This window comes from Oncorhynchus kisutch, linkage group LG25 (genome assembly GCF_002021735.2).
Source record: "Oncorhynchus kisutch isolate 150728-3 linkage group LG25, Okis_V2, whole genome shotgun sequence".
Lineage (NCBI taxonomy): Eukaryota > Metazoa > Chordata > Actinopteri > Salmoniformes > Salmonidae > Oncorhynchus > Oncorhynchus kisutch.
Window position 1 is genome coordinate 18,287,367 of NC_034198.2, and position 19,947 is coordinate 18,307,313.

Here is a 19,947-nt window from a genome sequence, read left to right on the forward strand (position 1 = left end):
GAGAGAGGGGGAGAGAGCGAGTGGGAAAACGCACAAGTGTCAACAATTCAGTTTTATTATAGACCAAACAAGTCCCGTATAAGAAACAATAATTGGGCAATTAAGACGTGATGTTTTAAAGCGGTGTTCGAGTCTCTCGTGTGTGTGTCATTGTGTTTCGTTTAAAAACGGTGAAACGACCCACTATCTTGAGAAGGTTGTTTGGCAGTGTTTTGTGGGACTGGGCGACTGCTGCCAAGAATAAACCCACGTTGTTTGTTTATCTGCTTGATCTGCCTAGATGCGGTTAACGTCACAGCTCTCTCCTCATTCTCGTGTGGCGGCAGTTGCTAATGTTATTCCAGAGGCGGGCGGGACAGTGAGTGTATGTGTGTCTGACTGTGGACCTGGTTTGTAACCGAGGTTCTTCTGGGCTGCAGGACAAGGCGGGTGGGAGTATCCGTGTTTCGATGCTAGGAATGGAGGAATTTGTTACCGAGGAGGAAGAGCCATGGTACGACCAGCAAGATCTCGAATCGGGTAAGTAGCGACGCATTTCTGGGGCCGCCGTTTGCAGCCAGCCGCATCCGCAATGTCAATGCACTTTTTCGTTATTGGTGAGCTCAGCTGTTCTTCTCAAACAAAGGCCTTTTTTTGATGACGGAAGGCTTCTAGATCAGCTTGCGATGCTAAATTTGCCCGTGCATCTTGACAAATAAAAATATCAAATGCTATCGAAATGTGTAACCGCACTTGAATCTTTTGCTACTTTCTGACAACAATACATTGAAGGGATGGATACCAAGGGCCTTTGTGACGCTGATGGTAAAAATCGTTTCCTTCTGTGGTTGTTGTCATATGCCAAGAAAAACCACATACACGATGCTGGCTGGACACAGTGTTCTGTTGGTGGTCGTAAACAATGGATTACAATGTAATACAGGAACAATAAATAGAAGGAAATAGATGTCGGCTGTCATCAATGCAATGCAATTGTTCTTTGTAGGTTGCTTATGGCAAAGTCTCAAACATTGTTTGTGTGCGAAAGGCATTTATTTGCACTAACATCCATTGTCCAACAAAATGTTGTAGGCCTAATTGACATTGGCAGCATTTGCCTTTAGCCTAATGCAAATTGACAAACACTTTCGGAGACTTTAACCTCTAACCCCATCTTCTTACCTCTTTTCACAACATCAACATAACAACATTAATGGAATAGAGCAGGGCTTCCTATAGCACTTAACTTGGTTTATGCAGTCAATTAGGTTGCATTGATTTCCTCATTCAATCATGACATATTATGTTTTCCTTTTAGAATATAGTGGCTTTCACAGCCAGTAGACTGTCATGTTCACGTCTCCATAATTCAATAAATAAGGAACATGTCATTTTAACCAGAAAGTTGTTGGTTGGGACAAAGAACATACATGAGGGCCAACACAGACAGGAAACATGCTTGACTTGCATATCCACAGGAATAGTGTAGATAGCTATTTTCAATCACTAGGCTATTCCCCAAAGACATTATTGCAGTATCCTTTTCAACTACAGTCCAGGCCTTGTGCATCACCTCTGTTCCACATAAATTCTATGGCACCATACTATTTGCATAATAATAACCTACTTCGTCTGTGCCTTCATACTGTACTATATAGATTGTGTAATGCCATAATTCAGTGGATCCGCTATTAGTCTGAATTGGATTTGAATGTGGTTGGCACAATAAGCTTCATTCATTCGGGGGGCGGCAGGTAGCCTAGTGGTTAGAGCGTTGGGCCAGTAACAGAAAGGATGTAGGATTGAATCCCTGAGCTGACAAGGTAAAAATCTGTCATTCTGCCACTGAACAAGGCAGTTAACCCACTGTTCCACAGAAGGCCCCCATTGTAAATAAGAATTTGTTCTTAACTGAGTTGCCTAGTTAAATAAAGGTTAAAATTACACTCATTTAAATGCATATTCAATATCCCAAGCTGCTGATAATATATCTGCTGAGCTGTAGCCAATCATAGCTTGTCAAAGTTCTTGACAGATTTAGGGCTATTTCATCTCTCCCCTACTCTCTTGCTCCCTTCCTCACTCCATTTAGGGCTATTTCATCTCTCCCCTACTCTCTTGCTCCCTTCCTCACTCCATGATTCTTTTTCTGTCTGCCTTGCTCCCTGGCTCTTACCCTCCCTCTCTCTCAATCTCTTTTCCCTCGCTCCCTGCAATCCTTTCTTTTTCACTCCACGCTCATCCATAATTTCTCTATCGCTTCATCTCTTTGGTCCAATTATTAGGATATCTGCCACAGGCTGAGAGGAGATGATGTTATGCTTTGATGCTGCTATCGATTTGACCTCATGCACACAGACACACTATACACACACTATACACACACACTGGCACTGTGAGAGGAGAGCAGGCTGGAGGGGGAACTGAGTGTGTGGACACATCAGTAGACCTGAGGATAAAAATAAAGGCTGATGTGTCTTCACATTACTCAGAATGAGGCAGCGGGAGGGAAAGAGAGACACTAAAAGATTACAGGATGACGACAGAATGAGATATGAGAGAGAAGGGAGAAAGCTAAAAAAAAGAGCACAAGGCCCATGTCTCTCCATGTATCTCCCACTCTCTGCATCCACCCTCCCGCTCTACATCTCTCTGGTGCAGTCTGTATTCTCGGTGCCCCATGGCACACAGTGTTCCTGGCCTCTCAGAGCAGTGCCAGGTGTTGTATTTTGTGTTAGCTCAGAATGCTGAGATCACCTCTGGTAGTGATACTGTGAGGTGCCAGCAGTCTATCAGAGAGGAGGACACAGCGCTGGCGTTGGATCACCCCGCAGACAGAGGCACAGGCTCCATCATCAGGGGTGCCATTTGGCCACAGGGTTTAGGCAGAATGAGATGTGGTGAAAACATTAAGGTCAAAAAGAGAACTTACATGCTGAGCAAGGCAGACATTTGATGGTGCAACGAGGCTATTTGTTGTTCTATACTGTAAGGAATCAGCAAACATGATGCATCTACAATACACAGACTCAGACATTACCATGCATAGTAACACTGAGTAGAAAAACATATCAATGATCAGGGGTTCTTCAGCTGACCCCATAGGAGAACCCTTTGAATAATCATTTTTTGGTTCCTGGTAGAATGCATTTGGTTCCAGGTAGGGTTGGAACCAAAAAGGGTTCTACCTGGAACCAAAAAGTGTTGTCCTGTGGCACATGTCTCAAACTCATTCCACGGAGGGCTGAGTGTCTGAGGGTTATTTGCACTTCCCTTGTACTTGATTGATGAATTAAGGTCACTAATTAGTAAAGAACTCGCCACACCTGGTTGGCTTGGTCTTAATTGAAAGGAAAAACCAAAAAACTGCAGACACTGGGCTCTCCACGGAATGAGTTTGACACCCCTGTCCTATGGAGACAAGCGAAAAACCCTTTTGAAACCCTTTTACTAAGAGTGTAAGGAACCCTTAGTAAGACAGACCAAGGCTTGCTCTAGCCCAAACTCTGTGCTCAGCTGAAGCTATGTGACCAGCTGAGTCTTTAGGCCTGTTGGGACCCATTGGTTAACAGGGCTGGACTTACATCTGATGAGAGGGTTGTTATAGCATGCACCTGCTCGTATTACATGCTATTTAATAACGCTTCAACAACCGCCTCTCTGAGGCTTTAAATAGAGTTTGTTTCCTTGTTATCCTGCAGACAGAAACGTGTGTTGAATCCTTTGCATACAGAATTTGAGCCTTCTGTGGTATTGACTGCAGTGAAGTCGTACGGAAGGGTTTGGTCTGCTATACGGCTTATCTGCAGAAAAGGAAAGAAGGAAGGAGAGAAGGAGGAGAAAACAAGGAGAGGCCATGTTTTCCAGATTTCTGTGAATCCTATTGGAGAAATCCACCTCCAAAAACAACATTCACTGTTAAAAAAGGACAGCCATATTCCAAGCCAGGCATGTTTCCTTTCACAAGTGCACTGTACTGTACACATGCGCGCACACACACATAAACGCAGGCACACACACACTTCCCCAGCACTAAGCCCCAACTGATTTGATGACAGGGCTCAGACAGTGGCTTTGATACCCAGACAGTACAGTATGTGTGTGTGTGCACGCTTGTGCCTGCACTGTAAAAAAAACACAAATCTAGCTGTTTCAACAAATTTTTATTAAGTAACTGGTTCCACAGCCGTTTTAGTTTACTCAACTTTTCGGTGAAAGTATTACCTGACCAAACAAAAAATTGTTGGCCCAAACTTAGCTCCAACTTCAGAAAAACGTAGGCAAAACTTCAGTCAATTTAATGTGTTTTGCTCAACTTGTCTCGTGATCATTCAACTAGAATGTATTATTTGTGCATCTTAACTAAAAAGTGCCTTGCAACCAGTTATTTGTACAACATTGTCTACTTATATATTTGATAACATTGTGCATGTTCAATTATTTGTCACATGGTTTTGGTTTATGGTGTTCTGATCTTCCTGCTACACCACCATGTCTGTTTCAATTATTAGTTCATCTGATAATTCTCTCATCATTGATTTTAATTGACTTATTTAAGCAATTTGAGGTTTTTCTGAATAGTTGTCTGTTGGTTGGGCGTATTACTCTGTTTTAATGTTACTCCTTAAAATATTTTTTCTTTAGTGTACTTTTAGCGGAGCTGAGATTTAAGTGCAAAGTGTAGCAATACATGTGAAGCCAGTCATTGACACAAACAAGTTGGCGTAGCAGGAAGCTTGGAATGCTGTGAACCAGGAAGTTTTGAGTTCAAATCCCCGGTGAGGACATGTTGAAAATACACAATGTAAGTCGAATGAAATGTATCTTAAAGGCACTGTGTGAGTAGCTAGTTCCAAGGCCCTCTTTAGGTAAGATACCCAAATAATACTTCTTGAGACAATATGAGATCATTTGAGCAAACACAGCATTTAAAGTTGACTGAATTTTTGCCTACATTTTCTCATGTTGGAGCTAAGTTTGGGTCAACTAAAAATGTCAAGTTCAGGTAACACTTTGACCGAAAAGTTGAGTAAATTAAAAAAGGTTTGTGGAAACAGTTATTTAATAATATGTAGTTGAAACAACTAGGATGTGTGCCTGTGTGTGCCGTGTCAGTGGGTTGTGACAGGAGTTTGACCCTCCCCCTAAAAACAATATAACCCTATTCACTCTGCAAAAGCATTTCCCTCCGCTATGCATGCAGCCAATGTGTGTTCCTGCTTAGGCCCTCAAGAAGACATCCCCCAGTCAGTGTAACTGATACTGCTAAAACATGAACAAAGAAAACCTGGAAAAACTATATCCAGGAAATACACATAATCCATTCCATTGTGACTGAGTCTGGGTGGTGATGTCATCCTTCATGCGTCAGTTGACTTCCTGGTTTCCTTGTTTGGAGACAATGGTCTGTAGAGGGTATTGATTGGGATGTTTGGTGCTGAGAAACAGTGCTTGCTCCTCTCTCTCTCTCTCTCTCCATTAGATACCAATACCACACAGCAGTGAACCATGGTGAACGTAAACAGTGGGTCAGTGATTGGATTCTGTGGATTTTCCAGGCAGTATTTGGTTCTGAGTTCTGCTGTTTGAAATCTAGGAGATCTGGCGTACAGCGGCCAGCAGCAGAGCTTACATGTTTACATAATTCAATTTCCCCTCTTGGAATAAAGGACAAGAGGATTTATGAGAGTAATGCTAGCCCAGTTTCTCAAAACATTTAATCCAGAGCAAACTGATCCCGTGTTGTGTTAAATACTGCTACGCCTTTAGATGTGGTGCATCCTTGTTTGTGGAAGCAGAAAACTGAAACAAATCTCTAACATACCACATGTTACAGCAAATATAGTTTTATATTATCCTATGACATTTGGGCGGAATATTGTCTTTATACACTGAGTGTACAAAACATTAGGAACACTTGCTCTTTCCATGACAGACTGACCAGGTGAATCCAGGTGAAAGCTATGATCCCTTATTTATGTCAGTTGTTAAATCCACTTCAATCAGTGTAGATGAAGGGGAGGAGACAGGCTAAAGAAGGATTTTTAAGCCTTGGGACAATTGAGACATGGATTGTGTATGTGTGCCATTCAGAGGGTGAATGGGAAAGACAACAGATTTAAGTGCCTTTGAACGGGATATGGTAGTAGGTGTCAAGTGAACTGGTTTGAGTGTGTCAAGAACCGCAACGCTTCTGGGGTTTTCATGCTCAATAGTTTCCCGTGTGTTTCAAGAATGGTCCACCACCCAGAGGTCATCCAGACAATTTGGCACAACTGTTGGAAGCATTGGAGTCTAAATGGGCCAGCATCCCTGTGGAACGCTTTCGACACCTTGTAATCCTTGCCCCGATGAATTGAGGCTGTTTTTAGGGCAAAAGGGTGTGCAACTCAAATTAAGAAGGTGTTCCTAATGTTTTGTACACTCAGTGTATTTCTTTCTAAAATGGCTTATTATGTTCTATAATGTTCCCTTAGCCACATTTTAACAAACCCTATTCTATTCGACACTATTATTTTTTCAGACTGCCTTATTCGAACCGAGCAGTGGGACAGCACTGAAGCCACATAACTAGAGATTCTATTTCTATGATTGAAGCAGCCTCCTCATTCATTTAAAAAGTAAATTAATGTAGGGGGTAGATCAGCTTTAATATTGCAGATAGATTGTAGCTTCCATCAATGTAATTGTCTGCATCATTTCCAATCCCCCATATTTATTTTTGTAAATATATATATTTATATACAGTGCCTTCGGAATGTATTCAGACCCCTTGACTTTTTCACATTTTGTTACGTTACAGCATTATTCTAAAATGTATTAAATTGTTTTTTCCCTCATCAATCTACACACAATACCCTATAATGACAAAGCAAAAACTGGTTTTTAGACATTGAAATATCACATTTACATAAGTATTCAGACCCTTTACTCAGCACTTTGTTGAAGCACCTTTGGCAGCGATTACAGCCTCAAGTCTTCTTTGGTATGACGTTACAAGCTTGGCACAGCTGTATTTGGGGAGTTTCTCTCATTCTTTGCAGATCCTCTCAAGCTCTGTCAGGTTGAATGGGGAGCGTTGCTGCACAGCTATTTGGGTTCAAGTCTGGACTCTGGTTGAGCCACTCAAGGACATTCAGAGATTCGTCCCGAAGCCACTCCTGCGTTGTCTTGGCTGTATGCTTAGGGTCGTTGTCCTTTTAGAAGGTGAACCTTCGACCTAGTCTGAGATCCTGAGCGCTCTGGAGAAGGCTTTCATCAAGGATCTTGATCCTGAAATGTCTTCCAGTCCCTGCCGCTGAAAAACATCCCCACAGCATGATGCTGCCACCATCATGCTTCACCGTAGGGATGGTGCCAGGTTTCCTCCAGACGTGACGCTTGGCATTCAGCACAAAGAGTTCAATCTTAGTTTCTCAATCTTGTTTCTCATGTTCTGAGAATCTTTAGGTGCCTTTTGGCAAACTCCAAGCGGGCTGTCATGTGCCTTTTACTGAGGAGTGGCTTCCATCTGGCCACTACCATAAAGGCATAATTGGTGGAGTGCTGCAGAGATGGTTGTACTTCTGGAAGGTTCTCCCATCTCCACAGAGGGATTCTAGAGCTCTGTCAGAGTGACCTCCCTGACCAAGGCCCTTCTCCCCCTTGCCCAGTTTGGCTGGGCAGCCAGCTCTAGGTAGAGTCTTGGTGGTTCCAAACGTCTTCCATTTACGAATGATGAAGGCCACTGTGTTCTTGGGGACCTTCAATGCTGCAGACATTTTTTGGTGCTCTTTCCCAGATCTGTACCTTGACACAATTCTGTCTCTGAGCTCTACGGACAATTCCTTTGACCTCATGTCTTGGTTTTTGCTCTGACATGCACTGTCAACTGTGGGACCTTATATAGACTGCTGTGTGCCTTTCCGAATCATGTCCAATCTAAAGAATTGACCACAAATGGACTCCAATCAAGATGTAGAAACATCTCAAGGATGATCAATGGAAACAGGATGCACCTGAGCTCAATTTCGAGTCTCATAGCAAAGGGTCTGAATACTTACTTATGTAAATAAGGTATTTCTGTTTTTTGTGTTTAATAAATTAGCAAACATTTCTAAAAACAACGTTTTTTCTTTGTCATTATGGGGATTGTGTAGATTGTTGTATTTAATCCATTTTAGAATAAGGCAGTAACGTAACAAAATGTGGAAAAAGTCAAGGGGTCTGAATACTTTCCAAAGGCACTTTATGTATATATACACATACATACATACCCACAAATGTATAAATATACATACATATACACAAACATATAAATATTGTTAGCGAGTTTAACCCTTTGGGGAGTGACTTAGTGTTCTCTTCCTGGACGCTATCATTCAGAATGGATTGAATTGACCATAGATTTTATATTGGAATGGTAATTAGCAGTCATGAAATAAAAATAGGTAAAGTCATGTTTAACAAAGGATTGAATATGATGTCCATAGTCCTCAAAGTGTTAAAGCCCATTCCGTGGTACCTGTGTAGTAGCAAAGGCCCCACAGGAGTTCATTTAGCTGGGAGTGCAGCAGGCAGGTCTGTGTATTAGGCCATGCTGAGGGGCAGCTGGCAGCAGCCTGCTTTTCTCCTCATTAGTTTAATTGAGGCAAGACAGGACAAGACAGGGCAACAAGAGAGAGGAAACAGCATGGTTGAAAAGCAAGCGCTGGAACAAAATGATGTGTGTGCAACATGTTTCAGTGACACATCCAATGTCTGCATTTACTGACTGAAGAAGCAGTTCAAATTCAATCCACTTTGTTTATCAATGATCTTTACCAACAAGCACATTCGGAGCCTCTGGGACGTTTCTGGACGTGTTTGTGACATCACATAATTCACTTAGAACTCTGCATTCACGTGAGAGATTGTGTTTTTGATGTGTTTTAGGTTTGTTACCTTCGATTGCGGTGCCAGTGGAGGTGCATGTTTGTTTTGTAAATCTGTAGAAAATGTGACGAGTATTCCAAAATGTTTGTACAATCCATCGTCATCGGAGCCTTAATACGTTAGAAGAGCAGGAAAGTATGCAGTGCGACAAACAAACAAAAAACTATAAAAAACAAGAATTTCTAACATTTTACCACATTACTCTGCAGTGGCTGCCTGGAAGCGCCACTCCCTATTAAATGGGTTGGTTGCAATTGATATGTCGACCGATTAATCGGAATGGCCGATTAATTAGGGCCGATTTCAAGTTTTCATAACAATCGGAAATCTGTATTTTTGGGCGGCAATTTATTATTATTTATTTTTTTACGCCTTTATTTAATCTTTATTTTACTAGGCAAGTCAGTTAAGAACACATTCTTATTTTCAATGACGGCCTAGGAACGGTGGGTTAACTGCCTTGTTCAGGGGCAGAAGGACAGATTTTTACCTTGTTAGCTCGGGGATTCAATCTTGCAACCTTATAGGTAACTAGTCCAACGCTCTATCAAATCAAATGAAATCAAATTTATTTATATACCCTTCGTACATCAGCTGATATCTCAAAGTGCTGTACAGAAACCACCTGCTTCACGAGGAGCCTGCCTGTTACGTGAATACAGTAAGCCAAGGTAAGTTGCTAGCAAGCATTAAACTTAACTTATAAAAAACAATCAATCATAATCACTAGTTAACTACACATGGTTGATGATATTACTAGTTTATCTAGCGTGTCCTGCGTTGTATATAATCGATGTGGTGTGTATTCGCGAAAATGTGTGCCTTAACCATAAACATCAATGCCTTACTTAAAATCAATATGCAGAAGTATATATTTTTAAACCTGCATATTTAGCTAAAAGAAATCCAGGTTAGCAGGCAATATTAACCAGGTGAAATTGTGTCACTTCTCTTGCGTTCATTGCACGCAGAGTCAGGGTATATGCAACAGTTTGGGCCGCCTAATTTGCCAGAATTTTACGTAATTATGATATAACATTGAAGGTTGTGCAATGCAACAGGAATATTTAGACTTATGGATATTTAGATAAAATACGGAACGGTTCCGTATTTCACTGACAGAATAAACGTCTTGTTTTCGAGATGATAGTTTCCGGATTCGACCATATTAATGACGTAAGGCTCGTATTTCTGGGTGTTATTATGTTAGAATTAAGTCTATTATTTGATAGAGCAGTCTGACTGAGCGATGGTAGGCAGCAGCAGGCTCGTAAGCATTCATTCAAACAGCACTTTCGTGCTTTTTGCCAGCAGCTCTTCGCTGTGCCTCAAGCATTGCGCTGTTTATGACTTCAAGCCAATCAACACCCGAGATTAGATTGGTGTAACCGATGTGAAATGGCTAGCTAGTTAGCGGGGTGCATGCTAATAGCGTTTCAAACGTCACTCTCTCTGAGACTTGGAGTGGTTGTTCCCCTTGCTCTGCATGGGTAACGCTGCTTCAAGGGTGGCTGTTGTCGATGTGTTCCTGGTTTGAGCCCAGGTAGGGGCGAGGAGAGGGACGGAAGCTATACTGTTACACTGGCAATACTAAAGTGCCTATAAGAACATCCAATAGTCAAAGGATAATGAAATACAAATGGTATAGAGAGAAATAGTCCTATAATTCCTATAATAACTACAACCTAAAACTTCTTACCTGGGAATATTGAAGACTTGTGTTAAAAGGAACCACCAGCTTTCATATGTTCTCATGTTCTGAGCAAGGAACTTAAACGTTAGCTTTCTTACATGGCAAATATTGCACTTTTACTTTCTTCTCCAACACTTTGTTTTTGCATGATTTAAACCAAATTGAACATGTTTCATTATTTATTTGAGGCTAAATTGATTTTATTGATGTATTATTTTAAGTTAAAATAAGTGTTCATTATTACAAATAAATGTAAAAAATCTGCCAATTAATCGGTATCGGCCTTTTTTGGTCCTCCAATAATCGGTATCGGTATCGGCGTTGAAAAATCATAATCAGTTGACCTCTAATACAAATGTTGCAATTTGTGTGATATGTTAAAAATCCAATTTGTGCATTATGTTGCAAATTTGTGCCTATTCTTTCTGTTTCTGGACGCTCTAAAAACAATAAACATACAGTATATCATCTCATGGAAGGTCAGATTAGTAGAGTGAACGTTTGTTATCGATCGACTGGAGTATTGATCAGTAATCACAGTGTGCATCATTCTCCTCAACCTTGTCAGCTCAGTCTCTCCATCGAGACTGATTATATTCCCATCGAGCTGTTGTGTGTTTTCCATCTCAGATATGGCCACAGGTCCCAAAACACATCTCGCTGCTGAGTCAGACATGAAAATATAGACAATGTATCCTGCTGACTCACTCTGAAATCAGAATGCAGTGCAGCCCACTCCTGTTTAGGTGGGCCCCCAATGGCCCCACATCACTTTCAATATCTCTCATTTAGTTTTTTCCCCCCACTCCGCAACAGACTAACTATACTGATCAAAAATATAAACGGAACATGCAACAGTTTCAAATATTTTACTGAGTTACAGGGCATATAAAGAAATCAGTCAATTGAAATACATTCATTAGGCCCTAATCTATGGATTCCACATGACTGGGAATACAGATATGGATTTGTTAGTCACGGATACCTTAAAGAAAAGTTAGGGGTGTGGATCAGAAAACCAGTGGAATCCACATGACTGGTTTGTGACCACCATTTGCGACCACCATTTGCCTCATGCAGCGACACATCTCCTTCGCATAGAGTTGATCAGGCTGTTGATTGTGCCCTGTGGAATGTTGTCCCACTCCTCTTCATTGGCTGTGCTAAGTTGCTGGATCTTGGGGTGAACTGGAACACGCAGTCGTACACGTTGATCCAGAGAATCACAAACATGCTCAACGGGTGACATGTCTGGTGAGTCAGCTTCCAGGAATTGTGTACAGATGCTTGCGACATGGGGCTGTGCATTATCACGCTGAAACATGAGCTGATGGCGGCAGATGAATGGCACGACAATGGGGCCTCAGGATCTCGTCGCGATATCTCTGTGCAGTCAAATTGCCATCAATAAAATGCAATTGTGTTCGTTGTCCGTAGCTTATGCCTGCCCATACCATAACCCAACTCCCACCATGGGGCACTCTGTTCACAACATTGACATCAGCAAACCGCTGGCTCACACGACGACATACACACTATGCTGTATGCCATCTACCCAGTACAGTTTAAATCAGGATTTATCCAGGAAGAGCACACTTCTCCAACGTACTAGTGGCCATCAAAGGTGAGCAGTTGCCCACTGAAGTCGGTTACGACGCCGAACTGCAGTCAGGTCCAGACCCTGGTAAGGACGACGAGCACGCAAATGAGCTTCCCTGAGAGGTTTCTGACAGTTTGTGCAGAAATTTTTCAGATGTTCAAACCCACAGTTTCATCAGCTGTCCGGGTGGCTGGTCTCAGACAATCCCCCAGGTGAAGAACCCAGATGTGGCGGTCCTGGGCTGGCGTGGTTCCACGTGGTCTGCCGTTGTGAGGCCAGTTGGACGTACTGCCAAATTTTCTAAAACAAAATTATGGTTAAAAATATATATATTTCTTTATATACAGTACCAGTAAAATGTTTGGACACACCTACTCATTCCAAGGTTTTCATCTATTTTTACTATGTTCTACATTGTAGAATAATAGTGAAGACATCAAAACTATGAAATAATACATATGGAATCATGTAGTAACCAAAAAAGTGTTAAACAAATAAAAATATATTTTATATTTGGGATTCTTTATAGTAGCCACCTGTTGCCTTGATGACAGCTTTGCATACTCTTGGCATTCTTTCAACCATTTCAGTTAACAGGTCTGCCTTGTAAAAAGTTAATTTGTGGAATTTCCTTTCCTTCTTAATGCATTTGAGCCTATCAGTTATTTTATGACAACGTAGGTGTAACGGAATTCTTCGTCCTCCTCTGACGAGGAGTAAGAAATGTCAGACCAATGTGCAGCGTGGTATGTGTTCATGATGTTTATTGACTGAACACTGAAAATACAGAATAACAATGTGAAATAAACGAAAACCGAAACAGTCCTGAAAGGTGCAGAAAACACTAAACAGAAAATAATCACCCACAAAACACAGGTGGGAAAAGGCTGCCTAAGTATGATTCTCAATCAGAGACAACGAACGACACCTGCCTCTGATTGAGAACCATACCAGGCCAAACACATAAACACAACATAGAAAAAAGAACAGACTGCCCACCCCAACTCACGCCCTGACCATACTAAAACAAAGACATAACAAAGGAACTAAGGTCAGAACGTGACAGTAGGGGTGGTATACAGAAGATAGCCCTATTTGGTAAAAGACCAAGTCAATATTATGGCAAGAACATCTCAAATAAGCAAATAGAAATGACAGTCCATCATGATGATGATGATGATGATGATGATGGACTGTCATTTCTCTTTGCTTATTTGATCTGTTTATGCCATAATATGGACTTGGTCTTTTACCAAATAGCACTATCTTCTGTATACCCCACCTACCTTGTCACAACAGAACTGATTGGCTCAAACGCATTAAGAAGGAAAGAAATTCCATAAATTAACTTTTAACAAGGCAGACCTTTTAATTGAAATGCATTCCTGAATGCAAACCCTCGTACTGGCTTTCTTCAAAGAAATGAATATGACATTTTCTGGCAACATTGCTGGTGGCCATTCCTGCCGTCAGCATGCCAATTACACGGCCCCTCAACTTGTGGCATTGTGTACATTTTAGAGTGCCCTTTTATTGTCCCCAGCACAATGTGCACCTGTGTAACGATCATGCTGTTTAATCATCTTATTGATATGCCACACCTTTCAGGTGGATACATTATCTTGGCAAAGGAGAAACACTCACTAACAGGGATATAAAACATTTGAGAGAAATGAGCTTTTTGTGCTTATGGAAAATGTTATTTCAGCTCATGAATCATGGGACCAACACTTTACATGCTATTTTTGTTCAGAGTATGATTTCCATAAAATGAGAGAGAGAGAGTAGGATTCTCTGTCTAGACTGAATGTCAATGCCATTTATTGTTACACTACTAGAACAGTGGTTAACAACTCTGTTCCAGGTAGAACGCGACTAGACGTTTTCATTTGAGCCCACACACTCAATTTCATATCGTGTCACTTTCTACACATTCACACCTCCTCCACCCCACTGCAGACAGACTGCAGAACCTCTTTCTGTCGTATCGTTTCTATGGAGCCGTTGTGTATTGTCTTTTGAACTTGGCGGTGACGTTCACTGACAGAGATACAAGGGTAAAAATAGAGGAAATAAATCTTTAGAGGGAGACATGGTGCCTAGATGGGCTCTTTTAAATGTTTATCATTCTCTCTCCTGAATACGCCCTTTCTCTCTCTCTCTCTCTCTCTCTCTCTCTCAGTCCCTCTTTCTTTGTCTCCCTCTCTTCTATCTAGGTCCAGGATGATCTTGTTTATCTCTGTGTATCTCAGGAGGAATGTTTTGATGTTTGATTGTCCTGCTTGCAGCTGCTCTTAAAGCCCTGCTGAAAATGGCTCGGTGCATCATCATGATCGTAGATTAAAACCTGTTACCGTAGGACTATGTGTTCTGCTGTGGCTGTCATGCGGACCAGTGCAGACTGAAATTCTATATTTTGTATCTTCACTGACATCACTCATAGATTTGGTTCCATCTGACTAGCAAAGAGAAACCTCTTCCTAATGCTGTCTTATTTAGATCATTTGTTACAGCTGAGCTCTCAAAACAAACCATCTCTCCCCCTCGCTCCCTCCAATCTATCTCCCTCTCCATCTCCCATGGCCCTCTCCATCACTCATCTCTGTCTCCCCTCCCTCCCCCCCTCCCTCCCTCCCTCCCTCCCCTCCCTCCCTCCCTCTCTAGACCTCCACTTGGCGGCGGAGCTGGGGAAGACTCTGTTGGAGAGGAACAAGGAGCTGGAGGATTCTCTACAGCAGATATACATCACCAATGAGGAGCAGGTGCAGGAGATCGAGGTAAGACGATGGCCAAGTGTCAACAGCTCCATGGATGCATCTCAATAGACCAAACTCTAACGTAACCCCAACTCCATAAGTAAGGTGTAGATTGGATAACAACCGACCTGTCCCTCTGACTGAGCAGAGTCAGGTGATGCAGGAAGTTGGCTCTGCTGGCTGATCTCAATATAGCAGTACATCACCCCATTGAAATGGTTCACTGTTCACAACCAAGGGGTTTTAGAGTTAACAGTACCATAGGCAGCGGAGTGGATAGAAGTGTCCCCCTTAACCAGTGATACTATGGTCAGAAAGTATCCATCCCCTAGTGGCTCCGGTTAGGATTGGGTAGGGGACCATGACCCCAAAATGTTCCTCTGTTTATGATCACGTGTGTATGTAGGTATATGTGTGTACAGGATATAAACATCCAGTATGTGTGTCTCTGTGCAGTACCTGGTTAAGCAGCTTGAGGTGCTGAGGGAAATGAATGAGCAGCATGCTAAGGTGTACGAGCAGCTAGACGGGACAGCCAGAGAACTGGAGCTCACCAACCATAAACTGGTTCTGGACAGCAAGGCCTCGCAGCACAAGATAGAGAGGTCAGTGTCTCACACACACACACACACACACACACACACACACACACACACACACACACACACACACACACTAACCCCCCTTTCTCTCTTCCCTGGCTCTCGCAGGTTGACAGGGACCATCGAGACCCTACAGACTCAGGTGGAGTCTCTCTCTGGGCAGGTGGAACAGCTCCACTCCCTGGAGCAGCTTAGGGTCCGGAGGGAGAAGAGGGAGCGACGCAAGACCATCGCCTCCTTCCCTTGCCTTAGGGAACTCTGCACCGCACCAAAGTGAGGGCTAATAGCCTCCTACCGCTCCCTTTGTTCAGTAGCCTACTCAACAATGTTTATTTAGCTAAGCAATCACACTCAAATCTTTGTTTACTGGATCTCACGGTCCCCAGACTATGTTAGAGGAGCTTTGTAGGTGGATGCTTGACTCGCTATCTGGCAGGTACAAGTAAGTTAGCTCATATTGTGTGTATCTGTGTGTCTCTATCTCTGTCTGTCTGTGTCTGTCTGTCTGTCTGTCAGGTATGAGGATGGGTTCGTGGTGGGCCGCTCAGACAGCTTCACCTCAGAGGCTAAACGGCAGCCAGCAGAGGAGGAGAACGAGCGCCTGAGAGAGGCGGTGTCGGCGCTGCGCTCGGCCGTGAGGGCGGAGCGGGGTCGCAGGGAGGGGGCGGAGAGAGAGTGTCACGTCCTCCTGGGGGAGTTCTCTCGTCTGGAGACACGCGTGCAGGTCAGAATCACTCCTATTTTCACTCCATTTAATCTTCCAAAATGAGTGCCTCAAGTTTTTTTTATGGTTTCATGTTCGACTACGTTTGTTGAATCCAACGAATGTTCTTTTTCATATTTTTTCCTGATTCAAATATAGCAGAGCTACCTTATTATCCCTCTTTTCTGGGAGAATACAAATATTGATTGGTCTATTGACTGACTGACTGATTGACTCGTTGACTTATTGATTGACAGGGTGCGGAGAGCTGCCAGGTACGGATCCATGAACTAGAGTCAGAGCTCCAGGAACTCCAGCAGCTCCGACGGGCGAGGACCCTCCTCCTGAGCAGCGAGGACGACGGCGTGGGCTTCACCCAGACCCTCCTCAATAACACCCCCGAAACAGACACCATGGAGGGGGAGGGAGGAGAAGTGGGTGGAGGGATCAGGGATGAGGGCGAGGGGGGAGGAGGCTTAAGCGGAGAGTCGTTACCTGCCTCCAGCCCCGTCAGGAAGAGCTGCAGCGACACGGCGCTGAACGCCATCGTGGCCAGGGACGCATCCGGGAGGAGAAGAGGGAGCTACGCGATCCACGCCAACAGCGTCCGTAAGAGAGGGATGTCCATCCTGAGGGAGGTGGACGAGCAGTACCACGCTCTGCTGGAGAAGTACGAGGAGCTGTTAGGGAAGTGCCGGCGCCACGAGGAGTCCATGTGTCACACAGGAGTGCAGACCTCGCGCCCCGTCTCCAGGGACCCCTCCATGAAGGATTGCTCCACCCCTGCACCCCCGCCCACCCCCACCGAGTCCCCCTCCACCCCCGAGGCCATGGAGAGCATCAGTAAGCAGGTGGAGGCGGTGGATAAGCGGCTGGGCCAGAACACGCCAGAGTATAAGGCTCTGTTCAAGGAGATCTTCTCCCGTATTCAGAAGACCAAGACAGAAATCAAAACTACCAAAGCCACCAAAGCCCCTAAAGCCAGCAAATCTGGCAAGTCTAGTAAATAAGAATGATAGTGGACTGGCTTGGTAGCATAATGCTTTTTTCATGCTTAAAGCGCTTCAGATTGTAAGGGGGCAACATGCCTCATACACTACCGATGTGTAGCACTTGTGAGTAAGGCTTCTGTATGGGGTATGGTCTCCTGTCTGCTTCTGTTACTAAGTACCAATCGACCAATATGCTACTAAAACCAATCTACTGCTAATGCTATCCGCTATTAGCACCTGCCTACCTTTTCCCTTGAGATCGAACACATTCTTTTAGCTCTCTTTTGCTAGCTAACTCACAGGAGGATACCTGTCACCCACAGCCCGTTGGACATGGATAGAATAGGTGCACTAAACACCCAATGCTTCACAGTAAAAACAGTACTGTTGATTCTCCACCTCAACAATGACCTCTGAGTTCTCCAAACGTTGGATTGTACTGAAACAAAAAAGTTATGTTGGACAAATAACAAGTCAACTCAAGGTTCTACCTTCAGACCCTGCTGTGCTCCCCCCCCCCCAGCCTACATCGCCTACTGTCCGCCTGAACAATGGACTTAAGATGCCAACAAAAGCTAAACAGAAAATGTATGACTTTCTGCCCAGAGGACATTGCGACCTTGTCTTGCACTGCGCTGTGACTGTATACTCGTGACCTTAGTACTGTATTTTATACTCTAGAGGTGCTTACCTTCCAGGTCCGGAGAGCACTAATAAGCAATTAGTGTCTTGTCAGAATGTCACAGGGCTGGAACCGGGTTCGAGGTACACATTGACTCTTGGGGCAATCCTGAAAAAAGACCAATGTTCATATTTTCTTTTTGTGGGGGTGTCAAGATTTGTTCTAGCAGTGCCCAGAGACTCCTGTAACCCTGGAATTGAATGGTAGTTGGCTGGGTATGTCCACTAGCCTAGCGCTAGCTATAGCTGCAGTCTGTGTACTGACAAGATGCAACAGACAATCCAAACAGATGGTTGTCTTTTCTGTTTCCTGGGGCATTATCAACACTCTCGCTATATTAGGTAAAGGTACAACTGACGCATGGTCAAGTCAAATGTGATGTTTTAAAATGTCAATATTTCGGGGTCTCGTTCCATTTATGCAGTTTTTTTGATTGTCGGGTTGATGATTTTCACCCTCCATTACAAACAAAATGCGGTGGGAAAGAACGCTGGGATTGTATTGCAAATTGTAACGTTAAGCCTGTTTAGACAAAAGTTGCTTTAGACAGGAAGTGATGGATAATTATATAGCCTAACCACCACCAGTATTACTAACCATTAAACCTGGTCTGTTAACACTAACCCAGCTCACTAACTAAACACTAACACTACTGCTGCTGCATTGCACCTTACAGCGTACAGTAGGAGCAATGCCCCTGTCTTGGCTAGCAACACTCCAACCACCTTTCCTTATTATCATGAATGTTATAGTGGTTGCATTACTTTGAATCATGTACTCACAATGTAATGCCATACCATATGGGGAGGAGAAAATGTACTCAGCAATGCACCTGCAGTATACAGGAAACAGTATGTATTTCTTAGAGCTAACTAACTCAAGGTCTTAAACTCAACGGAAGCTTCAACCCTATTATAGCAGCCACAGCATTTGGCGACAGATCAATGCTGGTGTGGCGTTGTAAAAGTAAAGCTGTCGAGTGGAACAAAATGAGGAAAGAAAAGAGAAGTCAACAGAATCATTTAAAGCAGAAACGTCTTCTTGTTTGCTCCACAGTGTTATAATGGGTTGAATGTACCAGTTCCAAGCGGAGTTTTATTTTCCTCTCAGGGTCAATCAAGTGTTACTGAGTGAAGAAAAAGGGTATGATGTCTTGTGGAGGCTTACTGTCAGTCTGTCATAGCAATGTTCACTCCTGGTCCTGGAGGGCCGCAGTTTGTGCAGGCTTTTCCCCCTAACAAAAGCCTGCACTCCCTGTAGCTCTTCGGGGCAAGAAGATAAGGACACTGTATCATAGTAATGGTAACAGAAAAGGTTCTGATATATTCTAAGAGGGAACAATGCCAAAATGGAACCATTTGACTGTCCTTTGATGGCTCCTTGGCTTTCTATGTACTGTCATGTTTTACAGATTGCACTTTGAAAAAAAAATGTTTCTGCCTCCTCATTTCTTGCGTATTTATACATGGATATTTACTTACTATTACATGTGTATTTATTCCATTCTTGTGTGTGTCTGTGAGCATTGATTCATGATAACAACACTTATCTGCTATGGTGCCTATATGTGATTGTATTATTGATATACTGTATCTTTAGAATGAAAATCATATTTGGTTTTTATTTAGCTATCTACTCAACCTTTGTCATTCAGATGAGCATATTATTAGTTTTATTAGCTTATTAGTTAGCCTTTGGCACCATAGGTTTGCCATTGTAGCAAGCCATGTTAACTCTCTCTCATTGAACTAAGAACCATTCTTGTTGTGGCATTCTGTATCATTGACTAACTTGTCTGCTCTGTGCAATTAAAGCATTGGAATTTAAAATTGACTCTTTGTGGCTGGTATTGTTATATTACGGTGGTAGGCCTATAAAATGTATACTAAATGTTAATTAATTGATTCACGTCAATTGCCTGGTGGAATTATTAATGCAGCTGCACACAAGTCAGTCCGATTTTAATTTACCCGCACCGACGATCCCCGAGCCTTCCACCAATTGGCGCTAATGAACCGGCCAACCGC

The 19,947-nt window shown here is 43.0% G+C and overlaps 1 protein-coding gene across 1 annotated transcript; it reads left to right on the plus strand.

Moving 5' to 3' along the window:
* Positions 1 to 52: 52 nt before the first annotated feature.
* Positions 53 to 19,753, plus strand: LOC109870470 (cerebellar degeneration-related protein 2-like). The gene is made up of 6 exons (XM_031805136.1): positions 53 to 519; positions 14,850 to 14,962; positions 15,398 to 15,546; positions 15,652 to 15,816; positions 16,060 to 16,267; positions 16,504 to 19,753. Exons 1-6 carry the CDS (start codon positions 450 to 452, stop codon positions 17,254 to 17,256), a joined length of 1,458 nt encoding a protein of 485 aa, XP_031660996.1. The 5' UTR covers positions 53 to 449; the 3' UTR covers positions 17,257 to 19,753.
* The last annotated feature ends 194 nt before the right edge of the window (positions 19,754 to 19,947 follow it).

Coding starts and splice junctions, on each gene's coding strand:
- LOC109870470 (XM_031805136.1), top strand. CDS start 450: ATGCTAGGAATGGAGGAATTTGTTACCGAGGAGGAAGAGCCATGGTAC. Junction 15,817..16,059: donor GAACTCTGCACCGCACCAAA/GTGAGGGCTAAT, acceptor TCTGTCTGTCAG/GTATGAGGATGGGTTCGTGG. Junction 16,268..16,503: donor GTCTGGAGACACGCGTGCAG/GTCAGAATCACT, acceptor ATTGATTGACAG/GGTGCGGAGAGCTGCCAGGT.